This window comes from Hydra viridissima, unplaced genomic scaffold, assembly GCF_058129835.1.
Source record: "Hydra viridissima isolate aposymbiotic clone 2 unplaced genomic scaffold, HvirCarnegie_v1 scaffold_12, whole genome shotgun sequence".
Classification (NCBI taxonomy): domain Eukaryota; kingdom Metazoa; phylum Cnidaria; class Hydrozoa; order Anthoathecata; family Hydridae; genus Hydra; species Hydra viridissima.
The window spans coordinates 10,149,737-10,171,046 of NW_028324311.1; the positions used below are offsets into that span (position 1 = coordinate 10,149,737).

The following is a 21,310-nucleotide window of genomic DNA, read 5'->3' on the forward strand; positions in this document are numbered from 1 at the left end:
GGTCGTTGACTTAAGTTTCAACATAAAACGGTTGAACAATGGAAACGGCCTTTGTTTCCAGACTATATATTCTTGTGACTAGAGATGCAAAAAAACGTGTTTTTTTGCTGTCATGTTTTTTTCACCCAAAAAAACGTGTTTTTTTGGTTTTTTTGGAGTTTTTTTTGGCTTTTACAGCTCTTTTTAGTTTTTTTGTTTACTTACTTTTAATTTTTTTTTAACTTATATAAAATGTTTAGTTTTGTTTGAGTATTTTAGATTCTATATCAAATTATATTAAAATTAATCTATTTTTATTAAAGCGTGAACAGAGTTCACAAAAGAGTTAAATTAATGATTTTTTTATTGCTAAAATAGTTAACAAACTATTTGTTCTTTTCAAAATTTGAATTCAAAAATTGATAAAAAAACAATGTTATTTTAAGTTGTTTTTTTTTAAACTAAAACTCATCTACAGAAGAATCTTGACTAGAAAACTCTGATTCTTGGTCAAATGACTCAAATTCTTGTTCAGGTGACTCTTCATCTGAAACATTTATTGATTCGTGAGATTTATCTGAATTATTTATTGGTACTTTAGGCAGAATTGGTTATTGTGTTGCACGCATATCTATTGCTTCCAGTTTTAAATTTTGCGATACAAACACTAATTTTGCTGCTCTTTCATTAGTTAATCTGTTCCTTTTGGCACTGTGAATATTTGCATAACTGCTAAAACTTCTTTCGCAAGCAGCACTTGTAACAGGAAGCTGAAGAATTTTTGCTGCTACTTTTGCTAATTCAGTAGATGAACATAATCCCTTCCACCAGTTTGGACCGAACGTTAAGTCAACAGCTGTCCATATAAAAGTTTTTGAAAAAACTCCTCCTTTACATTGATAATTTGCTAAATCAGCCATCAAAATATCTATTTTGATATTAGGTGAGTTTACAGCAATTGAATATATCACTTCACATGCATCAATCTGTTAAAAAATTTTTGATATGAATTAATGGTTTTACTTGGTTTAATAAAAATAAACAAAAGTTACTAATAATTTAACCTTTTGTTCCCCATTTAAATATCTTCCTTGATATTTGGGGTCAAGTAGATTAGCAGCCATATGAACTTTTGTTAAGCAAAATTTTTTTCTTTTAGCAAATAGTTCTTTCATTTCTACTTCCTCTTTTTTTGTTAAAGGACTGCTTACTATGTATTGAGTAATATTATTTTCTAAATTATAAAAGATTTCAACTATAGATGACAACATTGGGCTGTCGGCTTCTGTTATCTTGATTGCATCAGCTATTGGTGCTAGCAGCTTTAAAAATCCTTGAACATTATCCCAAAAAATATCTGATAACAAGCTATTTTTTGTTGTAGAATTCAATACACATCACTCAGAGATGGCCAAAGATTTTAAAGACTGTTTATTTTTCTGTATACTCTCAAGACACGCCACAGTGGAACCCCATCTATTAATAAATAGATTTTAATCACATATCCTAATTTAATAATATAAAATTAGAAATAAAATAGATTACTATATAAAACTACGTTTTAATTGATTGTATAAAAATAATAATTACCCGGTCTTTACCGGTAGTTTTAATGAAATGTTTGAATCAACAGTTGATTTTTGAATTTCTTTAAATATTGCACCTATTATGTGAGAGTTTTTGATTTCCTTTACAATATCTGTTGCTTGTGACATTAACACACAAAGAGTAGGTATTTTTATAAAATCATTAAAAAGCAAATTGAGACCATGAGATATACATCCATAGCAATTAAGAAGAGGACAGCTGATTTTTAATAGTTTCCATGCCTTTTTCATGTTCGCTGCATTGTCTGTTACTATTCCCATAACTTTTTTAGGATTAATTTCTTCTAATACCCTCCTTATTTCATCTGCTATGTATTCCCCAGAATGACTTGATGAACCTGAAAATTATTACTTTCATGTAAATACTTTACAAACTGTTCAGTTATAAAATTAAAAGTTTTGAGCATGAAGAAATAAGTTACGATTTGGGAGAGAGTTAAAAACAATTTTTTTAAAAAATGTATTTATTATTTATTCTTAAAAATAAATATAAATTTATGTAAATTTTACCTGAAGGTAGTGATTTCCATAAAATAGGCAATGATGAAGGCAATGTCAACACAAAGTTAATAATTGCTTCATTTCTGCAAAATGTAAATAGTTTTCAAGTTTTAATTTTTAAATTATTTGCATAAACAATACTTTAGTATTTTTGTATAAATTTATTAAACAAGTACCAACCTAATATTACTCCATCCATCACACATAAGTCCTACAGAATCTGCTATTGCAATTGATTCTTTAACATTGCTTGATATTCTATTGAATTCTTTATCCAAAAGTGTGTTTGACACTTCATACCTTGATGGGAGCTGATAAGCTGGGCGTAAGTTTTTCAAAAAGGTTTTCCAGTATTTATTATCAACTAAACTCATGGGTGACCCACTTGCGTAAATAGCTCTAGATAGATGTGCATCAATTGATTCCTATGACAATAATAATCTTAGATAAACAATTAAAAACAAATATGCTATACAAAAAAAAATAAAAAAAAAATGCTGATACCTTTTCATATTGTTTCATGCTATCAAACATTGAACAGGATTTACCACTTTTAGAAATTGGTTCAAAATTTTTTAGAAGGTCTGAAATAATGCTTGTGACATTTGTACTATTACTTGAAATAAGGTTTTTAAATTTACATGTTGCTTTTCTTTGTATTTTTTCTGTCGTGATTTTTTTTGACATGATTGTGCATTCATTTAAAAGTTTGTATTTGGCTTCAACTGGACATTTTTTACATTTCTTAATATGCATGGCCATACGTGTTCCACTTTTTGACATAACATCATTGCAAAAAGAACATTGAACTCTTTCCATTTTGCTCACCTGGCTTGCTGGCTTAAACAAAATGCTCACAGATGTTTTCTTTCTACCCCCAGTGTGGCCACAGACTACTCTTTTATTACTACTCATTACTGTGTTTTAATCAAAATGATGGGATTATTTTGATTAGAAATCTGCTTAATGCTTACAATACCTTATAAAGGCTATATTCTAAAATATTTTCATAATTCAGTTATACTATCAAAAATAATAATAATAATAATTGTATTACTAAAAATTTACTTTACTACAAATTATGAAAGGGAAAATTAAAAAATAAAAATACTACAACACACTTATGCAACATTTATAACATGATTTAAAATACTATTTCCACTTTCTGAAATTAAATAATGGCAAATTTAACTTATTTGCAATTGCAGAAATAAAGTTAAAAATCAAAAAGCATAAAATAAGATAGCAAAATTTGAAAAAATTAAAACTATGCAAACTTATACAATACATATACATTTTGCAATGCAGTGTTATTTTATTTATAAATTAAAAAACATAAATTAAAAAAGGTCTCATTCATTCTACAAATTACAAAAACTGGCTCATTCTGTTGAAAAATTTGTTTTTAATGTTGAAGAAAAACTGTTTCGAACTCAAAAAACATATCTACATAAAAAAACAAACAAAAAAGACAAATCTCCTTTAATTATGTCTCAGTATTTTACAAGAAAAATGTTTCTTCAAACAATTTTTTCAATTTTTGTTTAGCTTATCATAAGTAAGTCATTGAAAAACAATAATAATTAATCTGCTGATAATAATTAATGTTATTTGATGAACATTTGAAGAGCTTGTAAAACAAGACAGATAAATGGTATGTTAAATAAGAGAATGACAAAGTGTTTTAATATCACCCAAAAACACACTTTTGAGGTGATATTTATTTAAATGTTTAAGGTGTTAAAGTAGTTAGTTAAAAAAATACAAAAAAAAAAAAATTTGTGGGGATCTGCTACTTTATGAACTTTAAAGGCAATAATAACAAAATCTTATGTTAAATAAAGGAATGAATATTCTCTTTTAGTAAATAACACTTAAAAACAAATTTTTAAAATTATTTCAGTGTTTAAAAAAAGAAAAAGAGTAGTTTAAAAAAAACAACCAAAAAAACCAAAAAACGAAGCAGTTGGTTTTTTTGGCCAAAAAAACCGGTTTTTTTGCAAAAAAACAAGAACCAAAAAAACGACTCACATCTCTACTTGTGACTATGGTGCGGTATACCGATAACGGATACGCAGACCCTTATTCTGAACAACCGTGCCATGCGTTGAAGTCCTAAATCCCGGATATTTTAAAATTTCGCTACACCGGGTTATTGCTTCGATTTTGTTATTCTTGTTTTTCGAACTTTTTGTAATAACTTCCCTTGAAGGGAAAACTTCGGCTCTCCACCAAGATGAACACTTTCTTTCATCTTAATTTAACACTTTCTTTCATCCTAATATTTTCTTCCATTTTAACTTTCTTTTTTTTACCAACGTAAGGTACTAAATATCTGAGATAAAAAATTAATAAAATTTCATTGGGGGTGCAAAAGAACAATGTTGTATTTTTTTGGACTTAACAAGTAAATTTGAGTAACGTTGAACTTGAAAAAAGGATTCTGAATTCAACTTATAATTAATTGTTGAAAACTTTTAGCTTTAAGGTATAAGCAAACTGAGTATGTAATTCAGGTATCCAATCAAAATTTAAGTGACCTAATTCTAAACCTAAAAAGATTTCATTACCATATTGAGAATAAACAACAGAAATTTGATTTTAACATTTACTTAACTGATAATTTATTTAAATATTATTTATGTTTTGCATACATTTTATTTTACAAAAACTTTTTTCTTAATGAAAAGTTCATATGAAATTTCATTTATTAAAAAAAGATCATCTTAAACAAAATATTTATTTTACTTATTCAATTAGATCATTAGAGTTTAAATATTTCTAAAGTGCATCAATTTTTTAATCCTTTATGTAGATTTGATTAGATACATACATAGAATTGAAAATGATAATGCATTTTAGAAGTACATTTATTAGTTTTGCTTTACTCATTATTGACTTTTAGTTTTGGTACAGTTTTTCAAAAATTAAATCAAATTAATTTCTTTTCAGTAGTTCATGAACAAGCATCAGGGTTAAAACATTGTCTTAACACAGAAAACAAATTTTTTTTTGCACATGCTTGTGAATGTAAAGAGAAATATTTAAATGACTTATTACATTTTTCATTTGCAGAAAGATTAAAAATTACACTATGGCTTCAAAAAGATCAGCTGAGTTATGCACCACTGGACCTCCTTTGAAAAAATCTTTTTTGCTCTCTGAACCAATTAATCTTGGTCCTGTATCAACTGAAGTAAGTTTTGTAAAATTTAATTTAGCTTTTACAATAATCTTTTTTTCCAAATACTATTTATTGCTTAAATTTACATTAAGGCAAATTATTCTTTTAGCAAGTTCTTCAAAAAATGTCTTCAATTTTACATAGCTGTATATTGTTTAAGCTTTGATAATAAATCTAAACCAACATTTAAGAAAAGCTTTTTCAAAGATTTTTAATTATTTTTAATCAATAACTTTTTGTAAGTAAACAAACAAGTAAACTCAGTTTTAATTTTTTACATATGGGTCATTCCATGTCAAATCAACTAAAAAAAAAATAATTCGGCACCATACCATCTTAGATTTTGCTGATTTTTGGAATACAAGCTTGAATTAATAAAAGGAAACTTCACTCCAAATTTTAGTGTCTGACTCCTTACGGTTTCAGAGATACTGATACTTGGTCCCAGTCTCTTTTTTGACTATTTTTTTCAGCGCCATTTATTTTTTAGGCTTATTGCATGACACAATTAGCTTTAACTTATAAAATACTTGTTTAATAGTGGTAAAAATTTCTATCTAACTATTTTTTAGGGTGAGGAACTCAAAAATCATGGGTAAAATACACAAAAATTTAAGCTTCTATATGAAAATTCAATTTCAAAATGGTGTAACACTTTTCGTAAGTTTTTTGATGCCCCGTACAAAAAAATGTTTATCTCGAGATGCCTAAAAGATAAAATTCTGAAATTTTTTCCTAATGTTCTGAAAAAACTGCAAGGTTTTTTTTTTTTAAATCAGATTTATTCGCATTCAAAGTCTTATAATAATAAACCCAAAAAATTTCAAAATTACACTAAAACCATGAAAATAATTAAATTGCAATGAGAAAAACTAAAACTAATAGGCAATAAGAATTGACAATCTTCCACATTTAATAAAAATAAAAAATCTTTGAAAGATAACAAATTAGTTCTCTGGTTTAAAGTTTGCCCAGCTATCTTCAATGCTCTGGTGATCTATTTCACTGATTTTGTATTGTCTTCCTGTAACAGTTGTTGGAATATTAATCATTAACAATAAGTTTGTTGATGGAACCCAGCACACATCATCTCTAGAAGGCCAATAATATGACCTTGAAGGGTAACATGGATGCATGAATCTAACTAGAAAGTCTTTATTTTCAACATCAGTTTCCTCAACTAGTCCGATCCATGGATTGTTATCATATATCAAACATACAAACGCGCCAATGCTTATATTAGACAAGAGTTCTTTAATAATTTCATCAGTTTGAAAATTAAAAACAAATGAATACTCCAATTGTTCAGAAACAATTTTAGTTCCAATTTTTGTGTTACTTATTGGAACAAAATTGTGATAGGTGCGAGTGCCTGGTAATGTTTTTGCAGTTGCATATCGTTGCTCCATTTCACTTCGAATTATTGTGTTTGACTCCTTAGATATGTAATAAAAATTAATTCCTTTGATTTCGTTTTGGCAAAAATTAAACATTGCAGATGCTGTAAGAATATGATTTGTTGTTGTTCGATGAAGGCTAGCAATTGAAGTTAGTCTTTTTACAGTCCCGCCAATACCATCACAGGGTGATTTACCGTGACTTGTTGCAAAGAAAGACCATGTACATTTCATACCAAAATCTTGTTCATGGTGGCATATATTTATGAAGTGTTTGCAGTTTTTGTACTGGCCAACACACCCATCTGAAAAGTAATGGACAGTTTCTATTTGATGAGAAATATTGCTTTTAATATGTTCAATTGCTAGCTTCATCACATGATAAACCATATCTACATCATGCAGTAAATCATCTGAGATGAAACATAATGAATCACATTTGAGGACATTATTTTCTTTATAATAAATTACTGTTGGATGCAATGTTGCTTGAATTTTGTTCCAGTGAAAACTTTGTATTTCGTCTTGTACAACAAACTCATAATTTTCTGAGAAATCTAAAAGGACAACAACCTCAGTACTACTTAACTCATTTTTTAACTTTCTTAAAGAAGCAGCTTGACTTTTTGCAATGTAAGAATGAACAGTAAGTTTTTGTAACTTATTTTTCAAAATATTAATAAAGCTACTTGTTGTTTCTGTTAGACTTAATAGCTCAGATCGGTCTGTTGTTTTCCATTGTTTATAATCTATACAATAATCATCATCTTCATCAATATCGTCTTGAGAGTATAACTCATTTTCAAGATAATGTACTAATGCAGAATCTTCTGGGCACATAGGGCAACGATGTATCATGCAATTCTTGTTAGCCCTACTACAAACAAGCATATCAATAAGTTTGTGATAATCCTTTGATAATTCAACTGCACTAATCATTAACTTAACATTTTGATGGTAGGTGCACACACATACTGTATGCGTACCAGATGCTCCTACTGTAATGCACCATTTTGGACGGTGTGAGCAAAAGTTAGAAAAACAAGTCTTTATATCTGGATAACAGGTTTTAAACTTTGCATATAGCTCTTTTAGATTTGAGAGAATCAAACGTTTTTGCATGTGAGATCTTTGAGCTATACTAACAAAATCTTTTTTACCAGACATTAGTCTGCTATTTTCATCATTACAATAAAATTCAATAATTTTATCTACTGATTCTTGAGGTGTTTTCTTTCCTTTTTTTTTTTCAGGAAAAGATAAAATACCATTTTTCTGCAGCAATTTGCGTGATATCTGCACCATGTAATTAGTAACATTAAATTCTTTTTCTATATCTTTGTGTGACCAAGAAATTGGAACCAGTGTTAGTAGTTGAATTTTCTGATTACGATTGGAAATTAACATTTTTTCTTTGATTTTTCTAATAAGTATATCCATGTCATTTGCTTTACATTTGACTTCCTTAGATAATTTATTGAAGGAATCTTCTTGGCTTAACTCTTCAGGATCTATATTTAAAGTCCTTGCAATGCCTAACTTTACTGTTTTTTGAACATGTAACAATTTTTTTTTGCCAAGAGCAACTCTAGAGTGACTATTTACTGCATGCATTTTGAGAGGACTTATGTTCATAATCGTCAAAGAAGAATTAAGATTTTTTTTTAGCAACTCGTTTATATTAGGATCATTATCTTCATCTTCATAAACCTGGCTACAAGTTGGTTCCATTTGTCCATCATCCTTAAATGACATAAATTTAATCATACATGAAGGACATATCTTTTCTCCAGGAATAACATTAATACCAATATTTTTCAATTTCCTAGCAAGTTGCATATTAATTTCTTTACATCCTCCTAAAAACATAAGTGATAACTACTGCTTCAGTAAATATTTTGTAAAAATATATATAATTTATATAAAATTACAATAAAGTTTTCAAAACGTTTCATGATTAAGTAATAATACCTTTTCTTCTTTTTCCTTTGTGTGAATTAAATGGATCACAGCAAGTTATGTGGATTGCCGAATAACGTTTTAAATAAACATATTCATGGTGTAGGCAAACCGTTGCATTTTCATCATATTGAATGCCAGAACGACTAATTATCAAGTCTTTTTCAACATCATTAAGACTTGAAACTTTCTTGATATCATGGGATTTTACATATGTTTGTTTGTTACAAATTTCTTTATTTGTTATTCCAATTGAACATATTTCTTTATCATTCATATTTTTTAGTTCTGTAAGAAACAATTTTAAAATAATTATTGTTTGAAGATTTGAAAATAGAAAATCCTTTAGCTATTAAACATAATGATCTTAGATGTGAAATGCAAACAAGTTTATATGTTAGAACTGCACCTGAGACAGCAAGATTCTAAAAATCTTTTAAAAAAATGCAAAAAATAAATGCAAATAATTTTTTTTCATTACAAAATAACAATTTTTTCCTAATTTTTTTATAAAACTTTGAATAAAAATAAATCTGATTTAAAAAAAAAAACCCTGCAGTTTTTTTGTATTATGGAGTTTGTTACATATAGAACATTAGGAAAAAATTTCAGAATTTTATCTTTTAAGCATCTGGAGATAAACATTTTTTTGTACGGGGCATCAAAAAACTTTTCGAAAAGTGTTACACCATTTTGAAATTGAATTTTCATATAGAAGCCTAAATTTTTGTGTATTTTACCCATGATTTTTGAGTTCCTCACCCTAAAAAATAGTTAGATAGAAATTTTTACCACTATTAAACAAGTATTTCATAAGTTAAAGCTAATTGTGTCATGCAATGATTCAAACAAATAAATGGCGCTGAAAAAAATAGTTAAAAAAGAGATTGGAACTAAGTATCAATATATCTGAAACCGTAAGGAGTCAGACACTAAAATTTGGAGTGAAGTTTCCTTTTATTAATTCAAGCTTGTATTCCAAAAATCAGCAAAATCTGAGATGGCATGGTGCCAAGCATAAATTGAATTGAGCTGGAATGACCCATATATGTTCAGAAAAAGAAATCATAGGCCATTATAACAAGTTCAATAAGGGGATTAAAACATCATAAATATTACTCATTTTTCTTGTTTATAAGAGCCCAACTATTGAAATTTAAACATAGATAACCAAGTGCAAATTTAATATCAATTTTATATAAAATTGTTAGTAACACTATTTGAGGTGGTGAGAGTCAAAATGGTATAACTCAATTCACAACAACTTTTCAGCCCAGAGCGTTTTATCCCATTAAATGCAAAAAAGTCAGGTTTAATGTTAGAGATTTTAAAAAATATTGGATGATGTTTATAAAAGGCTCTTTTATCTATTTGAACTGTTTGAACTGTTAATTTTTTTAAACGTAATAATAAAATTAAGGTTTAAAAGGAGTTATACCACTTTGACTCTCACCACTTCATTTTTAGAATGCTTTTCACATTCATTCAGAATAGTTGTGAATACCAAGTTTGCAGCACTTTAAAACTGTAGTAGTTAGTTGTCTTTTGTTTTGATGCTCATATGATTATAATTTTGTTTTGTTCTAGTTTAAGATAGAGGTTATGTTTATGTTCTTATGAGATATTGCAGTGCATTTTGTGAAAGTTTTAAAGTTAGCTTTAGTGAGTCAATCAAGTTTATATTCAAATTGCCAAATTTGGTTGTTGGGATCTGTGTGGAAAAATTACTTTCAAACCAAGTAACAACTAAACATAAGGTATTTCAATACTTTTCCTTTTTGAAAGAAGGGCCTATGAAACATGACAAGTACTCTATTAGTAATACAGTTATATGTAATAAGATAACTGGCGAGCTATATGCTGTATGGGAGAAAACAGGAATAAAAACACAGAGGAAAGACAAAGTGAAACAAAAAACTTACAAATTTGTATGAAGCATACAGAACCTTAACCAAGCATAAAGGTAGAAATGATGAAAAATCACAGCTGTTATTAAATCAACTAGAACTGTTTTTTTTTATATTGCACATCAAGAAGCTGCTGATATTGTTCAGTTTGACAAGTTAAGAAATAATAGACAAAAAGAATATTTAAAGTTTATAGATGCTTTAAAGGATGGAAAAAAAGATTGTTTTAGGCTCTGTTGACTAAGATTATACAAGAAAATTGCAAAGTTAGAAAAAAAGGAAACAATCAAGTGAAAAGTAGGCAAAAAAAAAGTTATATAGCAATTAACACAAGTGATTTTTAGAAGATTCTAGAGAAGATGAAGATCTCAGTTATTCAGATGAAGATTTTCTTTCCCTAAAAGAGCCTAAGAAAGAACTATTTGTAAATTCACCTACTGATCCTTTAAAAGCTAAAGAGGTTTGTCAAATGGCTGGCCTCTTGAATTTATCCCTTAATCAAGCAGCAGGGATCACAGCTGTGATACTAAAAAGTAGTGGAGTTTATTTAAACACTGTTGCTATTTCAAAAACTTCATGTCATTGATATCATCAAGAAAATAGGGATATAATGGAAGATGAAATAAAATCATTGTTTGTGGCTTCTGAATTTTGTGTTTTGCACTGGGATGGGAAAGTAATGGAGGATCCTTACAAGAAATGGTCAGATAGATTAGCAATGCTAATTTCAGGAACTCCAGTCTATAAACAAGTTAAGTTGTTAGGCGTTCCAGAGATAGTAGATAGGACTGGGTCTAGTCATTTTCTCTTGTGCAGCAATGGGATTTAGCAGATAATATAATTGGATTGTCTTTTGAGACAATTGCTTCAAACTCAGGGTGGAAGAATGCTGCATAAGTATAAGTTGAAATTCTATCAGATAAAAATTTGTTTTATTTTGCATGCAGACATCACATATTGGAAAGACTGCAGAGCGCAGCCTGGCAAGCCGTATTTGGACATTCTCGCAGTCCAAATATTGAATACTTTTAAGAGTTCCAGGAAAAATTGGACTCTGTATTGCACTAGAATGACTTCAAATACTTAGATGTTAAAGTCAGAAAAATGAAGCTACAGCAAGATTCTGCCATTTTTATTTTCAAAGAGCAGCTCAAGAATAAGGATTTCTTACTAAGAGATGATTACAAGGAATGTACAGAACTTATGTTAATTTTACTTGGGGAAATTCCAGATAGAAGTGTACATTGGTGCAAGCCTGGGGCCTTTCATCATGCAAGATGGGTGTCATCTGTGATATATGCTGCTAAAATGTACCTCTTTAGAGATTCCATGGGCTATAATGAAGAAACTACTGTGAAGCTAAGAGATATGTCTTTTTAATGCTCTTGTGTATGTCAAGCACTGGTTAGCATGCCCCGCTTGAGTTGACGCTCCTTTCAATGAAACTTTTCAATGACAATGAAAAAAAGAATATTGTGAAGAAACTCCAATCCTACCAATGTGGTGAGCTGAAAAAAGGTACACCAACCTTTTCTCTAGTGACAAAAAATTCAAAAATTCCATCATTGATTGAACAAAACTCTTGGCTTCTGTTTGAAACTCGTGGTGTGAACACTGAATGACTGAAAACTCCAGTGCAAACATGGGAGGAGAATGAAGACTATCTTAAAGCAATGAACTTTTTAAATAATATTAAAGTTGTTAATGATATTGCTGAGAGAGGTGTAAAATTGATGCAAAACGTTTAATTGTCCCTCACAAAAGATGAAAAAAAAACAAGCAAAGTGTAGTTGAAAATCACAGAAAGTGTTTTACCAATTTCAGAAAGGCAACTTTGATTAGCCTTTAAACAAACTTTTGCTGATCTAGTTATTATTTTCCATTTAAATTAATTTACAATAGCTTTGTGTATTCATTTATATTCAAATGTATGAGTTAGAAAAATGAAAAATTTTTTTTAAACAAGAATAATTTTTATAGTTAATCATGATATCTTGAGAAATACCAATAAACATGAAAAATGAGTAATATTTATGATATTTTAATCCCCATATTAAACTTGTTACCATGGCCTATGATTTTTTTTTCTGAACATATGTGTAAAATAAAAGCTAAAACTGAGTTTACTTGGTTGTTTACTTACAAAAAGTTAAACAATAAAATAGTTAAAAATCTTTGAAAAAACCAAATAAAATTTTTTTCAGGGGGACTTGGGACAAATGTTAGGGTTAACATTTCAGGCTGAAATTTGAAATTGAGAGTTTATAGGCTACCCATCACCAGTAAACAGCCAGGGAGTTTAACATTTTTAAACTTCTGTTTTTTTGCAATACCCTAAGAGTTTGCTGTATATAATAACTTACCACACATTGTAATTCTTGATGAGTTGCAAAATCTCAAAACCTTATCTGTTATAAAAGGTTTGATGAAGAAAAAGGGCTATCTTAACAGTTACATCTGAATGATGTCACAATTCATTTTCTAGTACCTTCCTGTCAGCATTCTTATTTCACAATTAACTGTGGATCAAGCTGCGAAGATATGAAAGTTTCCTTCTTTGATCCACAGCAACAGGTCTTGTACTGGAATCTTAGTTGCAAGTGGAGCTTTTACCCATGCCTCATTATAGAAAAATGCCGAACTACCTAACCGATACATTTGAACTTCTTGTACTTTGTAAGATTATGCTTATCATAAAAAAGATATATTTTGCTAGCATACAGAAGTTTAGCCACACAATGTGCATGATGAATTGGCTCTTGGCTCTTTAGTGAACTGTTTATGGTGAACTGCCAAGAACAACCATTGTTAGCTCTATGAATTCTTGATTGTCATCTCTGACCTCTGACACTTGAATATGATACTTTTCAACATCAAAAAGATTTGTTGATACTTTTTAAAAAATCTTTTTAAGAAATGTTAGAGCTAGTTGATAAAAGACTTCATTACCTGGTTTATCACAAGTTACTTCTCCCCAATTAGCTTTAAATCTTTTAATAATTGGAAAAATGGTGAGCATTTTGAAAGAAAAATGGTGAACATTTTGGTAAAAATATATTTCATATCACATGATGGCAGCAAGCTAACAACAGGAGTTCTCTACCAATATTTTTTTTTTCCAAAAAAATTGAAACAACTAGTATTAACTCTACCAAGGTTCATTTTTGGACTTTATTGGTGAGTTTCAATGACTCTACAAGGTTATATATTGTGATATATTTATTGTAGCCTGTCCCAGAGGCTAATTTTAGGATACCATGGAGTTCGTCCAGACCATTATTTGAAATCAGCACAGGTAGCCAGTTAATATTTGCAGCTCCAAAACCTTTAGGAAGGATTTTTCCATTCCAGTGAAGCAGCAGCAAAAAGTTAGTTAAAAATTCAAACATGATTGTTTAAAAGTCAAAGTTAAAAAGTCATTTAAAAATGTCATTTAAAAATGTCAGTTAAAAATATTAGTAAAAAATTCATTCAAACTCATTCTTGGTATTCATGCAAAGTCTGTGGATGGCACTTTGCAAAAAAGGCAGGGTAGAAGGATCCCAGCGAAAAACTACAGCTATTGGGACTATATACTTTATGATCAGAGGTTTTATTTCTTTCCAAGATACCTGTCACACAATGAGTAAACAGCTTATTTGCAGTTGTCCTGTTGAATTTGTTTGTTATGTTTTGAGTTTGTACTTTTAACACTGCCAGCTCTTAGGGTGGAATGCAAGAACCGAACTTCAAATTTGAAGTCGAACTTCAAACCTTAAGTGCGACTTGAGCGAATGCACAAAGTGAACTTCAACTCAAGTCAGACTTGAAAACCGCTAAAAATAGACCTTTCTCAAGTCTGACTTCAAACCAGACTTGAGAGAGCAAAAATTCCTTCCAAATGCAAGAACCCGACTTTAAAATTTCAAGTCAGACTTCAAATCTCAAGTCTGACTTGCACGGAATGCAAGAAGCGAACTTGAACTGAAGTCAGACTTGAAAAACGAGAATTTTTGAATTTTCAAGTCATTTTTTCAAGTCTGCTCCAGACCAATCTTGAAACCAAACTTGAAAAAAAAAAACAGACCGCCATTATTATTTTGCTGATGCGTAACAAAACTTTACTATTACTATATAACTTATTACAACCTTTGCAAATATGAAAATGAGTTTTTAACAAGCAAAAGTAGTTACTTGGGCATATTGACCTAATTAATTTAGAAGGTTACATTGTGAAAGTATATTTTTAAATGAATTCATTACAGAAAACTGAATATTAACATTGCGAAAAAGTGTGTCTTTTAAAACATCCTGTAACTCGTATGTAATGATTCAACATGTCATATTTTGATGCCATTAGAAATGTTTATTAGCTTTTTGAAATGTCAAACATCCTAGCATTATAAAAGGCTGTTGATTAAGGCACATTTTTATGATACAGTATAAAAGTAAATTCCATTTAGTAATAAATAGTTGCAGTTATACAAAGAGGTTATACGTGTAAAAGGAGTAAAAGAGAGTTCTTGAGAAGAAGTTACAATTACATGAAGTATTAAAAAAAACTTTTTTTTAAATGTTCAAAAATGAATCAGTATGAGCTGAATTTTAGAAGAAAAAGAAGAAAAAATATGCCAAGTCACATACCAAGGTTTATTATTGACAGAGCTAATCCTTTAGAAGTTTACCACGGTATAGAATTTAAAAGGTGCTACAGATTTTCCAATAAAAACCTTTTTAATATTAGCTAATGACATTATTAACAACAATTTTAACAATCGAGGGTGCCCTCTTTCAACTGTACAACAACTGGCTATTGCATTTCGGTTTTATACTACTGGTTCATTCCAAGTGAGTAGATATTCAAGAAACGGTATCAGAAAATGGCACCTTCTTATACGTTTTTAAATAACAACATTTTATACCAACAAATGATTATAACAATAAATAAACTCTTTTAGGGAATAATAGGAAATTTGGAAGAGCTGAAAGTCAACTGTTTGTCCAGTGGTTTAGAACATTTCAATTCAAATGGCTAACAAAAGATATCAGTACATAAAGTTCCCAACAGAAGCTGATTCTTTGATAATTCAGCAAAAGTGATTATAAGTTTTCATGGATATCTGATTTTGCTATTTCATACAAACTTCAAACTTTTCTTAGATAAAGAAAATATTTATATTTATCAACCATTATTTAGATTTTACCAAATTCAAGGATTCCCAGGATGTATAGAAGCAATTAATGACACATATTCCTATAATAATTCCTTGTGGAGAAAGCGCAGAAATTTATCAAAACAAAAAGGGATTTTTTTTTGAATTGCCAGGTCATTGCAGGTGCTTCAAATGAAATTTTATCTGCTTGTGTTCAATGGCCTGGAATTGTTCAGGATTCATTTGTTTTTGCTAACTCAGCTATTAAAGAAGTTTTAGAAGCTCGCCAACATGTTCATGTTTCAGGTGATTCTAGCTATCCTTATAAACAAAATTTAATGACACCTTTCTCTAACCCAAAAATGAAAATGAAATCAGATACAATTACAGCTTGAGAAGTACACACATGTTGAATGTTGTTATTGAATATTGTTTTGGTATATCAAAAAAAAAACAATACCCTTGCCTTAATATTCCCTTAGGAACAAAACTGCAAAATTTCATAGCTATAATAATATCCTGTTTTGTGCTTCACAACATTGCCCTTCTACAAAATGATTATTGTGGAGGCAATGAAATACAAAATAGCAATGAAGAATGTAGTGCTAAAGCATTCACAAAGATATTTTTGCAGAAACAAAGCAAAAGTCAAATTTCAAACTTATTTTTTTTAAAAAAAATTTGTGTCTGATAATGGATAAAGGGTCTAATAACAAAAACATTATTTTCAAATATTTATAATACATATTATTTCAAAAGAATTACATTTTATATATCAAAGTAGTATTATATATGAAAAAAACAATTTCACTAAAAAAAAAAATGATAAATTAAAACATTCCAAAAACAATTTGGATCTGATATTGTTAGAAAATAATAATCCTCACATAGAATAATTCTGTTGTGTTGCTTTTTTAAAACTTTGTGAAAATTTTAACTGTGAAAATTTTCACAAAGTTTTGTTTGTATTGTTGCTTTTTCTGGAGAGAGTTTTTTTTTATATCATCTATTTCTATTTGTTTTTGCATTAGTTCTTTATCAAGATCATGAATTTCATTATATTGCTTTTTTGTATTTTTTTTTTATTAAGAGATTTTTGTTTAACGTTAAACTTTGTTCTTTTTCATGTGTTAATGAGCAAGATGCTATCAATGGTTTTTAAAAGTTTTCTTTTCTGTTTCTATAAGTGGCCCAATAATTTCAGAAGACCTGTCTCCATATGTGATCTCTATTGACTTACATATGTAAATGGTATACATATATATATATATATATATATATATATATATATATATATATATATATATATATATATACACATAGTATTATGTAGTATTAGTATTGAGAAAACTAATTTTGTTTAAAGTAATTTTTTCAGTATTTTTTAAAAAAAAACATTATTTTCATTAAAGTATTAGTAAAAAGATAAATAAAAATACATTGTAGTATAGTATCATCCCCAAAAAGCATCAAAATAAGATTCTGCATTTTCTAGAACATTTCCATGTATTTTAATTCAAATGGAATTTGTTAAAATGGAGAAATCAAGAGAAATTGTCTTGATCACTTAAGTGGTACATATGACCAACCGTTGTTTACCAACAACTTAGGATTTGGAACTGAAAGTGCCAAGATGAATTTATTTTTCTGATGAAAAATACATAGCAAGAACTTTTTTTTTTTTCTGTTATTAACTTTTTATTTAATCGTATATTATACAAATATCATTACACGGAATTTGTTTCAGTAAAAGGTTTTTCCCGTAAAAAAAATCCATTACCACTATTGGTTGCGAAGTGCATTTTCTGATAAACGCCCTAAATTCAATGCCTTGACTATTTTTCAAGTTCGACTTTCTCAAGCACGAACTTGAAATTTTCAAGTCTTGTTTACGCATTCGCTCAAGTCAATTTTTCAAGTCTGACTTGACAAAGTCGAACTTGAGATTTCAAGTCGAACTTGACTCAAGTTCGGTTCTTGCATTCCACCCTTAGTATTCATTGGAATTCTTCGGTAATTTATGTTGGAATGTTTCTGTTTCATCTAGTGGATAAAAGTCTGAAGATGCTGACGTTGATGCAACCATTACTTTGATTGCTTGCTGTTGCCATTTTTCTGCCTTGAGTTGTTGCTGACTAATCTGTTTTTTGTTTTGTTTTTTTTTTATCAAAAAAAGATTTTTTAGTTAGTTTGTTATCAGAACTAATTGGTCATGCAAATTAATTCTACTTTAAAGTTGGCTATTAAGTGTTTTAAGTATTAAAAATTTACACTTGCTTATGTTTAAAAAAGTAATTTATATAACAATATGCAACTCTGTAATTTTATTTTTCTTGCTTTGTAAATGAATTGAATAATATAATTTAAAGTAAGAGGTTCTCTTTAACAGGATTAATTTTTTTTAAATTTCTGTTAACTTCTTTTTATTAAAACAATTTTAAAATAGTCTTTGTTTTATTTTTAAAAGATAATAGTTTGTTTTTTTAATACTAAGAATTGGTTAAAGTGCTGTTAACTCTTCATTTTTTCAAAAGGAAGAATTAGACATCAGAGTTTTAAAGATTCAAAACAAGAATCTTTTTTCCCGATTGGAAGAAAAAAATTCACAAGAAGATGAATTTAAAACTAGATTTTCTAAACTTGAGCGTCTTCGAGAAAATGATCATAACATCATATCTGCAATGAACTTAGCTTGGAATCAGGTTAACTTTCTTATATATATATATATATACATAGAATTATTTTAAACATTTCTACCTGAGGTTAGGATTTATAAAAAACATTAACTTTATAATATGTTTTGTGAAAATACTATACTGATTACTGATAGTTAAATGAAGATATTGCACTTATGCTGCAGCGATTTCAAGAAACTAGTGAAGATGAGACATATAGTATGTACATTAAATTAATTTTCTTTGCAAAAAGTGTTTTAAAGTTTTTAATACTTTTTTGCTTTGAATTTTGTGTAGCAGGAAGTACAAAAGTTCTAGAAAATCTACTGAAGAATAAATTTTAAAGCATTTTTTGGACCTAAAGTCATTAAAGAAATTTTTGTTTTTATTAATGAGTTGCTTTTTAGAAATGTAATGATCACTTTATTATGATCACATACATATTTTGTTAAGCATTTTTAAAACTTGTGAATAGTTGATAATAAAAATCATAGTAGTAGAAATCAACAAGAACTATAAACAACTGTCTAGCATACAATTTCCATCAATTTCTTGCAAGGTTATTAAAAAACAAAAATCAAAAAAAAAAAAAAAAAATGGCTGTCCCAGTTTTGTTCACTACTGGATTGATTGAGTGCTAATAGAAATTATATTTTTAATTTCTCTTATTTAGACTATTTAGTACTTAAAAAATTTTAATTTACAAACTAGTCATAAAAATCAAATTGCATTAATGACGTGAAATTATGCAAAATTCTATGGAATTTTAGCAGGCAGAAACATTTTTAAAGAAAAGTGCAGCAACAGTGTTCTGTGGGTCCAAGTACAGTAACAAAATTAACTCTTTTTTTTTTACATTTTTAGGAATTAGCGAAACAACAACTGCATTTCTGGAAAAACTTTCCAACAGAACAACAAAAGGTATAAGTGAAGAATTGGAAAAAAGACTTATGCACTCAAAGGAAATAACTAAGAAACTTATCCAAGTATTGGATAAAGTTTTTTCTCGCAAAGATAAACTTACTCAGACACTTGATGCCTGCTTGAAGATTAAGGTTTTTTTTTATAACTTTTTGTTTTTTTTAATGTGTATGATTTAGTTTATAGCAAAAACACATTATTTTTAATTTTAATGTAAAAAAAAAAAAAAACTGAAACCAGCGTGTTGTTATTTTAGGAAACTGAAATTTTGTTTTCAGCCCTGTTTGTATGTTAAACTGAACCTTGGTTTTTTTACATTAATTTTACATAAATAAGGATAACTACTGTAATCTCCTCTAGGAAATGTCATTGTTCAGTGCAAACTTGTAGAACTGAATAATTTCTTCAACCTCAGTTACAAAGAAATTATTATTGATGGATTTGGAATCAAATCTAACGTATTTAGAAAGATCAATATAATCCTTATTAACATTCCAGTTTTTTTTTAAAGAATTTAAGCATTAAATTTTCTGGCGCTGCTATTTTGCCTGTGTTAATAAGCTTCTAAAAATGTCACATATGAATCTCTTTAATATGCCATCTTCAGAAAAGCTCAGTAAAATAAAATTCTGTCTTTGATCAAGCCTGATATTAGTTCCAGATGCCTTTCAGTGTTTGAGGCAGTTCTGTCAAAAGATAATCTCTTCATATTATTTAACATTCTCTTAGTCTTCCAATGCCTTTACTAAATCATCTTATTGCTGGAATACCAAGATGCTTAATGTCTCCATTATTATCAGCTAAGATAATAAATTTTTTTTTGATTTCTTCCCATCAGTGATATTTTCAGTGCTTTTTTCAAAGTGAGCTGTTTGGGGAAGAATGTTTTCTCAGTAGCTTTTTTAACCCCTTTCTTATGTTGTACAGCATTTTCCTAAATGGTTTTGTTTTAACATACCAAATGGTTAAATGTGTCAGTGAAAGGTCTTCATAATTTCCACCTAACAATCAAATCTGGACATACTTGCATCAAATCTCTAGATGAAATATATTTGGAAACTGCAGTCATGGCAATCTCTTTAAGAAAATTGTTTGCAAATAGTTATTTTTCATTACTTGGAGTTGGGTGTTATAAAAAGATCTGAGTCTATGTTAATATTTGTATCACTGGTTTCTGAGAAAAAACTCAAGTTTTGTTGTCAAATTATCTCTCTCAACAAACTGTTTCATCTCTTTGAGATAATTGTTCATATTTCAATCTTCTGTTGTCTTTCCTCCATTTTCTGTGTATATTGATTGTCTTTTTTTCTCTGGGCTCATCTTGCAACAGGTCTTTTGGTCTCTCAAAAGTTTCATATCTGTACAATGATTCCTTATCAAGGGTTGTCTTCTTCACAATATCTTGGACATTTTTCATAGCATTCTACAAAACCTTCTTACCTTTCTTTTTAAAATTTTGTCTAGTTTTTCCTGCTGCTTTTGAATATTTATTCTTAGTTTTCTTTAAACTCTCTCAGCTGTTGATCAGACCAGTGACATGCTTCATGTAATGCAAAGTACAGGAAGCATGTCACTAGTCTTATCAACAAAAGTATAAAAATTATAATTTACACCTCATACACTGCATTTTATGATAATGAATTACAAGTAAAATAACAAATCAATGTAGCTATTTGCTATGTAAATACAAATGTTACATTTAAAATCCTTTTTACAAAAAAAAAAACAAAAAACGCTTATGTAAAAAAAAAAAAAAAAAACTCCCTCTCCTAACATATTTTGTATCCACACCTATTAAAGTTACAAAGTTTAAAGTAATTCTGTGGCCCTACTTTATACTATTGTCTTTGTAACATCGTTCTATCCAAGGTTTCTTTACTGCAAGTTGATAAAAAATTTCTGGACAACTAGCAAGACAGGAACACTTTGCTATATGATTTGTCCTTAGATCTTCTAAATTGAAAGTGGAGAATAGTTTCCTCACTTATTCCTCTCCAAAAGGATATGCCCTTGTTTTAAGCCTAGTTGATTTTGACATATTATATCTG

At 28.7% G+C, this 21,310-nt stretch overlaps 4 protein-coding genes across 8 annotated transcripts in view; 1 reads left to right on the top strand and 3 right to left on the bottom strand.

Moving 5' to 3' along the window:
• Positions 1-418: 418 nt before the first annotated feature.
• Positions 419-1,250, bottom strand: LOC149881190 (uncharacterized). The gene is made up of 2 exons (XM_090069278.1): positions 1,044-1,250; positions 419-965 (listed from the first exon to the last, which is right to left on the bottom strand). The coding sequence occupies exons 1-2, from the start codon at positions 1,248-1,250 to the stop codon at positions 591-593; spliced, it is 582 nt and encodes a 193-aa protein (XP_089925404.1). The 3' UTR covers positions 419-590.
• On the bottom strand, positions 419-4,149 carry LOC149881189 (E3 SUMO-protein ligase ZBED1-like). 5 transcript variants are annotated; one of them, XM_090069272.1, is made up of 6 exons: positions 4,119-4,149; positions 2,592-3,004; positions 2,268-2,512; positions 2,097-2,170; positions 1,581-1,924; positions 419-1,455 (listed from the first exon to the last, which is right to left on the bottom strand). In XM_090069272.1, exons 2-6 carry the CDS (start codon positions 3,000-3,002, stop codon positions 1,429-1,431), a joined length of 1,101 nt encoding a protein of 366 aa, XP_089925398.1. In that variant the 5' UTR covers positions 3,003-3,004; positions 4,119-4,149; the 3' UTR covers positions 419-1,428. The 5 variants fall into 5 exon arrangements, with proteins under 5 accessions (XP_089925398.1, XP_089925394.1, XP_089925393.1 ...); XM_090069268.1 differs by having other exon boundaries at positions 1,570-1,924; positions 4,119-4,146; XM_090069267.1 differs by lacking the exon at positions 4,119-4,149 and having other exon boundaries at positions 1,570-1,924; positions 2,592-4,055.
• A 992-nt stretch (positions 4,150-5,141) lies between these two features.
• Positions 5,142-21,310, top strand: part of LOC145194237 (E3 ubiquitin-protein ligase Bre1-like) — a 54,719-nt gene continuing 38,550 nt past the window's right edge. The window contains exons 1-4 of the mRNA XM_090069265.1: positions 5,142-5,283; positions 18,201-18,368; positions 18,497-18,560; positions 19,206-19,396. Of these exons, the coding sequence (XP_089925391.1) occupies positions 5,182-5,283; positions 18,201-18,368; positions 18,497-18,560; positions 19,206-19,396 (525 nt within the window). The 5' untranslated portion in view covers positions 5,142-5,181. The remainder of the gene's footprint in view (positions 5,284-18,200; positions 18,369-18,496; positions 18,561-19,205; positions 19,397-21,310) is intronic.
• Positions 6,064-11,996, bottom strand: LOC149881191 (uncharacterized). Its single transcript, XM_090069266.1, has 2 exons — positions 8,640-11,996; positions 6,064-8,527 (listed from the first exon to the last, which is right to left on the bottom strand). Exons 1-2 carry the CDS (start codon positions 8,902-8,904, stop codon positions 6,219-6,221), a joined length of 2,574 nt encoding a protein of 857 aa, XP_089925392.1. The 5' UTR covers positions 8,905-11,996; the 3' UTR covers positions 6,064-6,218.